Here is a 13,598-nt window from a genome sequence, read left to right on the forward strand (position 1 = left end):
TAGCTGTGAATCTAAATTCCTTTCAGCCATTTATGGCCTTATCTGAGCCACAGTCCCTGGAAAAGCTGGTCCTGTTTGTCAGTGAGACATTCCAGAGAAAACATCATGTGTTCGTTTCACAAAGTGAAACAAGAGCTTTGTTCTGCATGCTTTCCCCCCCCCTCCCCTTTTCTGAATGAGGCAGTTCTGTCCAGGGATTACAAGCCAATGTTCCAATCCTTCACAGACGTTTCCCATTATCAGCGCTGCCTCTTGTCCTTCAAACCATTTTCCACAAGACTTCTGTAACTTAGGCTGGGAAACAAAGCCAGGAGCTTTGAAGAAAGGACCCTATTCCAGCCTGCTGACAACACTGAAAAATGCTGCAGGGTGTAGCCGGGACCACCCAGACTGAAGCACCCTCAGCAGGGGACCAGCTGAAAAAGATGCTAGTAGTGTGAGGAGGCTCACTAAATGCTGTACAGCCATTTAAACAGCTTGGTAAATTAGCTTTGATGAGGTATAATTGCATTGTGCAGAACTAGTTAAAGACTGCTGATAGACAACTGCGACTGATTATTAACCCTGCAGCATGCAGCAGAAAAGCTCCTTGTGTTGCATCCCTGAGACCTCCTCAAAACCAGTGAGACCCCAATATCTGGGAGGCCAAATTACCACTGCTGTGGAAAGCTACTGAAGTGGGTTGGAGGAAGGTAAGGAAAAAGTGGGGCTTTTTCTTTGCATTGTTTTTCTCCCCCTCAAAGCATCATCCTCTTCTCAGAGGAGCTGGACCACCTACTTACTGCACAAACGCAATCAAGTCCCTTCCAAACAGAAACCACCAAATGGCACAGCATCAGGCTCTGTTCCACGGATCCCCCTCCCACTGAGCTCAACTACAGCCGGGTTCATTAGGCTGGATGCGCCCCAGCAGCCTCCTCAGAGTTGCCATGTTTGCACACTCCTTCAGGGTATTCAGAGATACTTTTCTGGAAATTTACAGAGAGATGCCTTGAATTGATTTCCCGACCTCAGTACAGATCCTGGTGCACATTCTGTTCTTTTAAGCCAGACACTAGTGAACTGAAATAGAGCTGTCAGCCATTCTGAGAAACTTCCTGAAGCTGGATAGATCTTGAGTTTAGATAGCCTGAATCAATCCCTAAGACATTGGTACTATGGTCTACAGAACACTGAGAATTAGCTTGAATTTAGGCTATGACTCCAAATTAGGAGTCATGGTCATCATATTTCGTGTTCAGTACTTAGCATAAACTCTCTACAACTCTAACGCTGACTGAAAATACATAAATAACACATTCTTTCTTTCCTACAATTTTTTCCACTTTCATTTCTTTCATGATTGTGAATAAATATGCTTTTGACTGCACAGAGACACCTCCTGCTTCTGTTTCCCTGTTCGGATCAGCACAAGGTTCTTTAAAGGCCTCTTCTCTTTATTTTTGAGCACAGACACAGTAAAAGAAGGAAAACGTGGCAATTTTAGCACAGACTAATGGTGTACTGTTTCACCCAGTTGATTTACTCTCCCCTTTGGGGCTCCTATCTGTTCTTCCTTTTCTTGTAAACATTATACTGCAATGGTAAACAAAATTAAAAACAACTTAGTTACATCGTTCAGTCAGAGCAAAGATCAGGCAATTTCCCTAAAGCCATGGTGATTTTTCTGTGGCTGCCAAGATATGCTGCCCAAGTGAAATCTGTTCTGAACAGATGAGACACTCTGCTAAGGAAGCAATGGATTAGTTGTCAGCTCACACATGTTAAAGTAGAGATACCGGATGCCCAGGGAAAGATATCAGCTTTTGCAACCAAGAAAAAAGAAAAGGGGACATGGAAAAAGCAAAGAAACATTGATGTTTGAAGAAACATGACAGAACTGAAGCAGATAAACTGGGAAAATTGAGATCTGGAGGGATGCATCAGAGAGTGCTAAGACTGAATGGGTGATAAAAGCCATGGAAAGAAAATAATTTTAAAAACGTTATCTGCCCTTCAGTGGGAAGGTGATACCTAGTCATGTAAGAGAGTAATTAATATAGGAGTGTTTCCTTGGTGTAAGTTACACATGACTGCCTGCATGGCATGGTTTTCTTCTCAAAAATTGGTGTTTGTTTGCATTTCAATGTCTTTTAATCACTGCTCCTGGTGGAAAAAATTAGGGTTGAGGTCATAGTATCCTTTCGAGTTGTGGAGTGAATATCCAGAAGATCTTTACAAAGCCATCTGCAGAGCAACTTCTACAGTAGCTCTGGACCAGGAATTGCCTCTCTCTTGGGAAGACACTTCTGGTAACACATTTCTTAGGCAGCTTATAGGGAGCCAGAATTGCTTTTGCTTCTGGACAGAGGCTCAACTTTTCTGGATCTCAGAGATGCTGGACTGTGCAGACAGCAAGACAGCAGAGGGCACACTGCAGTCAGTCACTGCAGGTACAGGATATCAGAACAGTCTGAGAAAAGATCACACAAAAAGCATACACAGGTGTCTTCTGAGGTGCTGTTCAGTGAGAAGATCAATGTCCTGATGGTTTGAAGCATTTCAACTTGGCAACATTCTCACCTGTCCTTTCTGAGTTTTTCAGAACACAGTAAAGAACATTAAAACAACAGCAACAATAAAATTCCATGCTGTGGTATCAGACGGATAAGTACCAAGGACAACAGTGAGGCTGGAGCCTTTACCAAAATATATTAAGCATCAGTCTTTAAAATAGGCCAACACGAGGAGAGGATGCTGTCTGTGTGCCTAGTGTGTCCCACAGATACCTGTAGACAGAGGAGGAGTGACTGTGCAGGAACAGGCCCTGGAAGCTCCTACTGACAGCATGACCCAGCCTTGTGTTCCCAGTCAGATTTTATTTCTGCCTTGCCTCCTTGTTCCCCATGGCTGGTTTATTTTTCCAGTCCCCTTTTCCCTCTCTCTCAGTCTTGGCCTCTGGTCTTTGTTCACTCAGTCCCCAAAGCATCTGCCTACCTGAGCCCTGAGGCACACTCTCCCTCCTCTCTGGCATTTCCCCAGATACACATTTCCTGCTACCAGTGCCCCTTCTCAAGCTCCTCAGGCAGTTCAAGGTCCCTAAACCTCAGCTGCTTCTAACTTTATCCCTCTACTCCTCCCATGGTCCAGATTCTATCATTCCTATCCTACATATTCCTGGTCACTCCACGCTACGCAGTCACTGCCTTTTCTCTATTTCAGTGTAAGGAAGCTTGTACCAATATAACACCTTTAATTCCCATCTTGTCCTTAACTCTCTATTCTGCATTGAAGGTAAATGCCCTCCCTTCTCTAAGATGCTTTGGCAACTGACAAAAGCAACCTAGGAGTACAGAAAGGACAGGCTCCCAACCTCCAGCTGTGAATCAAATGGGTAAACTTGTCCACCTTGTGAAGAAACTCATGCTGATGGCTTCTGCCCTCCAAGATGTGAGATGGCAGCTACACACCCACCCAGGGTGCAGGAAGTGCACAGGCAATCTCAGTGGCCTTCAGCTGATAGGATGACACAGATATAAGCCATCAGCTCCATTTTATCATCTCATTGTTGATTACCTTTCAAATAAAAATACTGTTCTGTTGTAGAAAGGCTGAATTTCAGTGTTTGTGTATTGAAATGTAACAAATCATCTGTGTATCCTTGGGAAAAGCAATGGATTATCTCCAGCTATATTTACATCTTTGGGTCATTTCCCAATGGGAGATGGGAAAGGCTGTGAAACATGGTGGTTGCAGTCTAACATTCCTAATGACAGAAATTAGTATCAACTTACCTTCCTTACAGACTGATAAGGTTGCACTAAAGCTTCCCATCATCTCCAGGCCTTTTAGAGTGAAGAAAACTCAAGCTAAGGCCATTTGTTTCCCTTTCCATACTGCTTGTAAGACTGATCCTGGTTAAAATAAATGCAGAAAGAAGTGGGCTGTAGCTTGGAAGGCTGAATACAGCAGGGGGAAGAAAAGCTTATGGCTGAAGAGCTTGGCTATGGCTAGGACAAGAGAAAGGCTGAGAAGGTGGGGACAGACATACTGGGCTCTGTCTGAAAACTAACTAATACTTTTCCACTATATTTCCTGCAAAAGAAAAAACATTCCAACAGGCACACTTTTATTCCTTAAAAATGTGGCTGTTGGTGCCAACAAGACAACCCCTCTCTTACAGTGTATTAAAAAACCCTGTCAGCTCCCAACTGCTAAAAACTCACCATTTTTACTGAAATTTTCCGTTCTTGCTCTCTGCCTCAGACATGTACTTCCTTTTAAGTTCTTACAGAAATAGCATCATTGCTTTCTGAAAGAGGACTTGGGAAAAGAATAGTTTTAACAGCACAGACTTGTTTTTCCAACCATTCCAGAAAGGGGTAGAAATTCAGAGAGCTGTAACAAGAGCTTTAGATTACAGAGAGGAGACATCTCCTTCATTCTTTTTTCTTGGATCCTTGAGTGACCATGTCAAGAACTTGTGTTTGAATTTATCAGCACAAATACTAGTCTTTTTGAGCTACAGCTACGTGATTGCTAACTGCTAACTGGCAGAAAAAAAAACACAGGAGAACCTGGTTAAAAATTGTGGATTCCGATTCCTCTGATTTTACAGAGGAGTTCACACTCCTAAATCTTGGCAGCCCCATACATTCCTTAAGATAAAATAAAAAACTCCTCCCCCTTCCTTTTGTGACTTTCCTCTTTTTCTTTCCATACTTGCAGCAAGACCATGAAATTTGGCAGGATACTTAAATCAGGGTGAGAACTTTTTTTTTTTTTTTTTTTTTTAATGTAGTCTCATGAAAATCTGTTCAGATTTTGGGTTGAAGTACAAAATGTCACAAGTTTTCACTTCCCATCTGTGATTGGCATAGCACAGCTTGCAGTTCTGGCCACATGCCATAACTCCCTGACAGTTTTACTGCCATGTGCAAGTCCTGGCCCTGTGTCTCATTCTACCACTTTCTAGAGAGCTTTACTCCAGCTGATCTGTTGCCAGCAGAGAAGATGTGGCCAAATGTGATACAGGAAAACTCTAGGATGGCTGACGTCTAGATGCGTATGTATTTCTCCCCAAGCAAAACACTTGTTGGATTACTGGAAAATTGACCAACGTGGGGAGTTATGGACTAGTGGGTGGACTACAAAGTGGGAGAAGCAGGCTGGACAAGTGGGCTCAAAATGTTGTGTTCAACATTTCAAAGTCTACTAGGAAGCCAATTGCAAGTAATATTTCTCAGAGGGTTAATTCTGAGACTGGTTATCATATAACATACTCATCTACACTGTGGAAAAGGGGGTAGAGAACACCTTGAAGAGTTCACAGATATCAAAACTCAGAGAGGTGGTGGACGCACTGAAGGGAAGGGCTGCCTTAATAAGCTGGAGAAGCAGGCTTGGAAAAACTGCATGAGGTTCAATATTGATAAAATGGGTGTCTTGCGAAGCCCCCAGTTCCCAGTGCAGGCTGGATCCTTTCTGCCTAGAAGGCAACTTTGTAGAAAAAGGCCTCGGGCTCCTGATGGACAACAGTTGACGATACCCAGAAGTATGGCAGAAATAGCCTAAAAGCATACTAGGCTGCAGAGGCAAGAGAGCAAACTAGGCAAGTGATCGTTCCCTTTTGTCAAGTGCTCATGAGGCTGCATCTGGGACAGTTTCCATTTCTGGTTTTCCCTGGTCATGAGAGATATCAATATACTGAGCTGGGTCTTCCAAGAAGATCAGGTATCTGAAATACGTAGAAAGAGAGGCGAGGAACCTGAATTTTTGGCCTGGAGAAGAGAAGGTTGTGGGGGACTCAATTGCTATCTCAGACTGTAGAAAAGGCTATGAGAAAGTCAGACACTCCATAAAGGTCCAGATTGAAAGAGTGAGAGGAAATGAATACAGGTTGCAGCAAAGAAAATTCCAACTACACTTAACACACACACACAAAATCCCATCAGCAGAGCCAAGGCGAGTGGCTCAGAATTGGGATTTTAGGACTCATTTGCACATTAGCAACCTTATCTAACTTTAGAATTAGGCCTGCTGGGACTAAGGGAACGGATTTGAGACTCAAGTGGTCTCTCCCAAGCTGTCCTCTGATTCTATGAATACAGCAGTAGCAATTCACAAACAATAGGACTGACATTTGCTTGAACTGACCTTCAGGGTTGGAGACTGGCACATGGTTAAGGTTGGGTAACCTATAACTCAGAACTACAAAACCTCTCAGCTCCCACTGTCCTGAGCATTCACCTTGTAATTGATTAAAGCATCTTGACTTGCAGAAAGGAAATACAGAGTATTCATCATTCTTCCCTCTTACATGACATCCATTCTGGGTATATGGACCCTCTTGCTCACAAACTCTGCTTCCTCAAATCATTATTGGAGACATCTGAGCCCTCCTGCTTAAGTAGTGCATTCTCTGGGAGCTCAACCTGTAGACACCTGTTGGCCAAACCCTTCAAAGACAAGTGCAGCAGGCCTGACGGTAATGGAAGTCCTCACAAAGGAATTCCTTAAATCTCATGAAAGAGCTTGCATTTCTCAGTGTCTTAAGTTACAGACTTTAGGAAACAAAAAAAAGCCTCAGGAAGCACTGCTACACATTTAGTGAGCCTGGCCCTCCAGAACTCACTTGTTTTTTCAAATGGAGATTGAATATGATGTTGGTTACCTAGGTATCAAGTATGAGACCTAGAGCGCGCAGTCCTGCTGCCCATCTTTCTGCCCGTGCAAAATTATTTCAATTCTGTTGAGATGGACCAATAATTAGATGGCAGCTGTCACAGACAAAAACCACAGTTCAGCAATCAAAGGCAAAGTAAAATCCTTACTTCTTTCTTCCAACACCTGAGGCACGTGAATAGCTATTCTTGTTTCAGTGCTTGTTTTGCCCTCTCATGGAAGTGTGGGAAATCTGAGGCCTGCTTCATGCTGAGTTGTCTGAAAAAAAAAACCAGAAAAGTTGGCAAAGTCATTCTTTTGTCCTTGATTCTAGATGGGTCAATCTTTTTGGTTTAAAACTCTGTTTCTTCTTGGAATTAATGGATGTCTAAGTCCTGACAAAATTAAAGGAATCAGAGACTGATAGTTTTGGTACCACATTAAACACCCAAAATCTTACGTTGTCTTAGCTGTGGTTGCCCACAGCAGTAATCAGCATTTAATGAAGGTAACATTTCAAGCTGCCCTCCCACTGCTCAGTTCATCTACACAGATGTACAGATGTACACATACACGAGGAAACTGGATCCCAGAATCACTTTCTATGTCTCTCTTAAAACTTACTTCCCCATCTTTACAACCCTCTACAAAAAAAAAAGGGCTTAGATCATAACATATAGTGATATTTGATTTAAAAAAGGGGCAACAGGAGGAGGCAGTGGACAGAAGAGAAAGAGCTCGTTACAGCATTTAAACTCTATTTGTTTCATTTGATGAGCACAACCCCTTGGGCTTAAATGGCCTTCCTGCTGGTGACAGTGTTTGTAAGGCCAGCTCAGAAACTGTAAATCATAATATGTATGATCTTGTATAGCAATTGAGTACTTGTCTTCATCAAGTGCATTTTGTTGGCAACTCCACCCATGACAGAGGAGTTGAAAGTCGATGATCTTTAAGGTCTCTTCCAACCTAAGCCATTCTATGATTTTATGAGTCTGTGATCAATAGCAGGCTTCCCAGTTCCTCACAACCCCATGACACATTAATTACACAGGCAGCACATGATGTTCCAGGGACGTCTCCTAAACCACCTTACTCCACTACCTTTTTCTGAAGAACTGCAGACATGATTCTATACTAAGTGAATACTGTCTTTGTGGTATTTGCCACGGTGCAGGAAAATTTGTAAGCTAACAGGGTAGCTAAACAAGACCTAACTTCTAATGATAAATCACAATTAGCAGGCTGTGGTATCTCTTGTATTGAATGCATCGATTGTCAGCTGCTGCCAATAACACAAAAGATGATTCATTCCTTGCGGTTCTGTTTCCAATTGAGCAACAGCATCTGATATTTCCTTCTACCTGAGCCTTCAAGCCATGACAAAACATTATATTTACTTTTTACTTTCTTTCTGCAAAGCACTATAGTAAAAATGCCCTTACCAGTCCTTTTTTTTCTTTCTTTCTTTCTTTTTTTTTCAGGTTTGTTGTATCCTTTTGGCTAGGAATCACTGTTTCTCCTTATCCTTCAGCCTCAGTCTTGTCTCTGCAGACAATGTTTTTTTCATTCCAAGGGTCTGCAAGAGCCAAGGGAGCTTGTTATTCTTGCACAGGTCAGGCTGCTTTCTTTGTTTCCTTTTAAAATCCAGCACATCCCACACTCTGCTTTGCTTGCTATTTCTAATAATTTATTTGTAGACACTGTTCAGTGTTGGACTATCAGATGTATTCCTTCCTCATATTCTTCCTCCATTTTTTCCCTTATTCTGTATGAAATTTCAAGAAAGAAAATATACTAAAATAATTTGTCTTCCTCTGATTATTTTTTCACTTGCAGGTTAAATCCTTCTGATTTTAGAATTGTGTGCTAATAACTTGGTGGTACAGAGTCTTGAGGGCTGTGAAGAACATTCTGGAGGACTGTGATTTGCTTTCAGTCTTAGCCTGCAGTCAAGCATATGACAGAGAAAATTCAGACATAGGAATAGTTTTGCAGCATTGGCTTCAGCTCATCTGTATGCTACCATCCTCCTATTATTTTAGCTATCTGGAGTGTTATTTTCCTTATTTTTACTATAACTGAGCCTGATTTCAAAGCAACTGCTGTGGAGGTCTTGTCAAAGGTTTAATTGTCAGAATCCCTTCTTAGCCTTCCTCATTTATACCTCCCTTCGGACTGTAAACTGTGCATTTATACTCCTCATGGTATAAATCTTGACAGATATGTCAATATTCCTTGTGCAGTTGCTGACTTTGAGGGGGAGGTTGCTATTCATTAGCTGTTTTGTTGGTTTTTTTTTTTTCATTTTGAATCAAATCTGATGCTTTCTCTTTCTGCAGCGTGGCCAAAATAATTCAGTTCCTCTGTGTGCATTTGCATTTTGCCATGGCTGAATTTTAGATTGCATTATCTGCCTCTTCTAGGCAATGCTATTAGGTTTTTTTTTGTCATGTTTCTTTCTGGGCCTGTCACGCATGAGAACGTCATCAAGAGCAACTCCAGCTCTTCACCGACTTTGTGTTACTTTGTGAATCGTTCAGGGCATACCTCCAGGATAGGCAGTGTTTTTAAGAGGCAGCCGCTTGAAGTGCTGTCTTCTTACACTCATCAACATGCCACTTTCCTGGGCCAGCCTGAACTACCGGTGCCCAGATTGAGTGTTTAGTACAAAGAGTGTATTTGCTGTATAGAGCAGACAGGTGATCTCAGCTTGGGTCTGTAGATAGCACTGTTTTCTCTTATTGCTTTCCTTGTGTCTCAGTAGTCTACGCAGCTATAGATTATAATTACGTTTCTCTCCTTTCTTGTGATTACTCTGCAAAATCATTCTGGCGCTTCCACCACTCACTTGTCCTCATTTACAGCACACATTCTGTTCTCCCATCCTTTCTCAGTCTCACCAGTGCTGGATGCCACTGCGTATTTGCCACTGAGTCCATAATTTTAGGTAGCTGCTTCTCTATTGCAGGCAGAGGAAGTGCAGGTATGGAAATCCCAAGGGAACCCAGGATGTCATCCTCAACAATTCCTCCTGATTCAGTTTCTTTGCAGAAGGGAAGAAATTAATTATTCATTATCCCCAGCTGCAGCACGACTCCAAGCTAGGCAAATGCCACTTCCACAGCCTGGCAGCCACATGGCAGGGAGCAGCAAAGCCCAAAGTGACTCTGGTCTCATGGTGGTGTTTATCAGGTGTCCAGGCTGTGCTTTTCCTTTAGACTGTCTCAGGAGGCAGTTGGCCTGTGCCCTGATGAGAATATCCAGCATCACATCCGTGCCTTGTAGCCCTGCTGTGAGAATTACATATGGCTCATTGCTTTTCTCCTGTGTTGTGCCAGGAAGAGTGCAGTGCTACTGCTGCTGAATTACTGTCCTCGTTGCTGTTCTTTAGTCACACACATAAGGAATGCCAGGTATCTTTCTGGCTGCTTGAAGAAGCATTCACACCTGCACTCCTGAGAACTGAGCCTGCTTGTTGCTTTGTGTGATGCAATACATGCACCAATGTCCTGCTGATGTACCTTTGCTACGTACTTCTCTTTAAATGCTAAACATCGCTCAGGCTCTGCTCTCTCCCTCATCTCTCAGCAGAATGTATGACTGCTGTCCATGTTTTAAGTTGTGCAGCCCCATGTCCATCGCTAGTAAGATCTTCTCAATGCCTGTGCTCTCTGAGCACTCTCTGTTCAAATGCTAAATGATTCTTCATTACTGATTTTCTTTGTATGCCTTTCTGGCTTGATCCTGTTAAGATCTTTTCCATCCGTACACTGTGAAAGCAGCTTTTGTTATAGCTTCAGCTATCCACTCACTACTAGTCCCAGCCTGCCTAGGACTTTCTTTCCTAGAAAACTTGTTTTTGCACAGAAACATTTTCCTTTGTAGAGCCTCCATACATGCGCTGTTCCTCTCTAGATCATTTTGTCACCCTGTACACCCTTAGCTCCTCTTCAGTTCCCACTGCTCACAAAAGGCTCTGCTCCACCCCATCCCTTTTGCTGTCTTTACAGAAATTCCCCAATCCCTTGCTCTGCTCCCCTCTGCTACTTCTCCTCCATCCTTGCTTCCTTCCCACCATACCCTCACATCTGCACTCTGCTCCTTTCAGGTCAAGCATCCTTGCTGCCTTTGCCATGGCCTCTCCCTTGATGTCCACAAGGAGGAAGCCAAACAGCTGGCTTGGTCAGGAGATGTGGATTTGAATTTTTTCAGTCTGAGTTCTGATGTTTCTCTAGCACTGAAGTGACCTTCCGTGCTTCATTTGTTTATCTGTACTGAAAATTGGACTTTCCATCCCAAAGAAGAATGCTCAAGGAAGGCTGTGAAGATCAGGATCTGACTCTTGCACAGACTTCTTCCATGCCTCAGAAAGATGAGTGTGCATGCAAGAAAACAAGCGAGGCAATACTCATGCTGAATTACTTCTCCCTTTGCTCCAAAGGAAGCTACAACATCACAGCAACACAAGATGGCTCAACATGTCCTCTTAATGTAGTTTTTGAAATATGGCATTTACAGGAAGTGTCTCATCTTACCATCTCAAGGGACATCGAACCATGGGTCACCACTGTCCTGCTCCTGCATCCCTGCAGCTCTCTCCCCACTGCATACCTTAGCAGTGAGTCAGACCACCAATTCATCCACTGGACACGTTCCTTGGTTTACTTCCAGCCAAATAACCAAGCCTATTTGAATTACTCAGCACCCTCACGTGCAAGCTCATGTGGGCCAATGAGAAATGGTCCGAAGTCTGAGAGGGAGTGGTAGAGGTGGAGAAGTACTATGGTCTCTTTTGGCAGCACTCCAGCAGCAGATTAGCTAAACAAGACCATGCACACTGGCACAAATCAGTGAAGGGCTGCTGTTGGGCTTCTTTTCATAGAATCATAGAATCACCAAGGTTGGAAAATATCTTCAAGATCATCCAGTCCAACTGTCCACCTATCATCAATATTTTCCAGCAAACCAGGCAGGTCACTCAATCATAGGAGATGAAGTTGGTCAAGCAAGACCTGCCTTTCATGAACTCATGCTGGCTAGGCCTGAACCCCCAGTTGTCCAGCACATGCCTCCCTCAAGATGATCTGCTCCACCACCCTTCCTGGCACCAAGGTCAGGCTGGCAGGCCTGTGGCTGCCCAGATCCTCCTTACAACCCTTCTTGTAAATGGGAGTCACCTTGGCAAGCCTCCAGTCCTTCAGTACCTCTTCAATTGGCCAGGAATACTCGTAGATGGTGGAAAGTGGCTTGGCTATCACCTCCACCAGCTCCCTCAGCACCCTCAGGTGTATCCCATCTCGCTGCATGGACCTGTGTCAGTCCAGGTGGAATAATAGGTCTCTAACTGCTTCCACCTGAATCGTGGCGGGGGTTATTCTGTTCCCCACCTGAAATTTCCAGGCCAGGGGTTAGAGTACCGTGAGGATAACTGGTCTGACTTTCAAAGACAGATGTAAAGAAGGAATAGAAAACCTCAGCCTTTTCCTCATCTTCAGTGGTTACATTCCCTGCTGCATCCAATAAAGGATGGAGATTCTCCTTAGCCTTCCCCTTACTGTTAATATATCTGTAAGAAAATTTTTTTGCTCTCTTTTACCCAACGGCCAAGTCAAGTTCAAGCTGGGCTTTTGCCTTTCTAATTTTCTCCCTGCATATCCTAACAACTTATCTGCACTCTTCCCAAGTTGCCGGTCCCTTCTTCCACAAGAGGTAGATTCTCTTCCTCTCCTGGAGCTTCAGGAAAACCTCCTTGGTCACCCATGATGGTCTTCTTCCCTACCGGCTCATCTTGCAGCACAGGGGGACAGCCTGCTCCTGTATCCTCAAGATTTCCTTCTTGAGCAGCAACCTGCCTTCCTGGACCTCTTTACCCTTCAGGACTGAATCCCAAAGGACACTCCCTACCAGAGTCCTAAACAGTTTAGAGTCTCCTCTCTGGAAGCCCAAAGTAGCAGTTTTGTTGGTCCCCTCCTGAAAAGAGACCAGTTTTGCTTGCCCCTGTAGCAGCCTCATGATTATGGCAGACCTGCCTTACAAGGCTAGATTCAAATATCTTTCTTTTTTAGTAACACTATCAGGCAACAAGCAAATTAGGAAGTTTAGCGGCAATTACTCTCAGAAACCTGGTCAGATAAAAAAAAATGTACCCTCTGTCTCTGCACACCTGAAGTCCAGTGTTAGTCCAGTGTTAGCAAATATGGACCAATAGGCAAAAAACAAATAATAAATAAAAGCACCAATGAGGTCTGGCTTTGTTTTGTGAATCTAGGGAAACTCTACTCAGACACTGTCTTGGTACTGGTGTAAAATGGGTGTAAAGTGAGAGCAAAATGAAGCCCTGTGTGTCTAGATCTTACTTCATGCAAGAAAGGTTGTTCAAGAGGAGCTCCTCCCTGAAATCAGAGGAAAGTCATTGTATTGCTTGGCACCTGCCCAAAGTGATTTCATTTTCTTCTGGGGATTAAGATGCATTAATAGCCTGAGGACAGCATTTTCCTTGCCAAAAATGTCTTTCTTCCCTCCTCTGATTATTTTAAATATGAGGGCTTGCAGGTCAGGAGTGAACACCCAGCAAGTATTACTTGAACCATCAAATGAAAGTGCAGCAGTATCATTTTCTCTTGAGCAAACACTGAATTAATTAAAATCTGCATTCTGAACTTGGCAGATTTCACATTTTTCATAAGAAAAGTACAGGTCTGTACATTGAAAAGGCAGACTAAAAATAACCAGAGATATGACACCTGAATGGCAGTCTTTAAGACTTTAAGCCACACTAAAAGTTTTTCTGGCAAAACGCTATCTTTAAGACTGTCATTTACCCTCAGCTCGCTCTCTACCCGTGAGCAATATAGCAAAACTGGCAAAAGCCTTCATGCAAATGTGATTATGCTGGCCAGAAAATCCTTTCAGCAGCAGAGCTATGCTCCCTTTGGGGAAATGGCATAACCTAC

General features: G+C 43.3%; 1 protein-coding gene across 1 annotated transcript in view; it reads right to left on the bottom strand.

Moving 5' to 3' along the window:
• FSTL1 (follistatin like 1) overlaps positions 1–11,951 on the bottom strand; it is a gene marked incomplete at both ends in the record, with an annotated part of 60,126 nt that extends 48,175 nt beyond the window's left edge. The window contains one exon of the mRNA XM_079550029.1: positions 11,850–11,951. Coding sequence (XP_079406155.1) covers positions 11,850–11,951 — 102 coding nt within the window. The remainder of the gene's footprint in view (positions 1–11,849) is intronic.
• Positions 11,952–13,598: the final 1,647 nt, after the last annotated feature.

Source organism: Tetrao urogallus (assembly GCF_951394365.1).
Source record: "Tetrao urogallus genome assembly, chromosome: 1".
NCBI lineage: Eukaryota > Metazoa > Chordata > Aves > Galliformes > Phasianidae > Tetrao > Tetrao urogallus.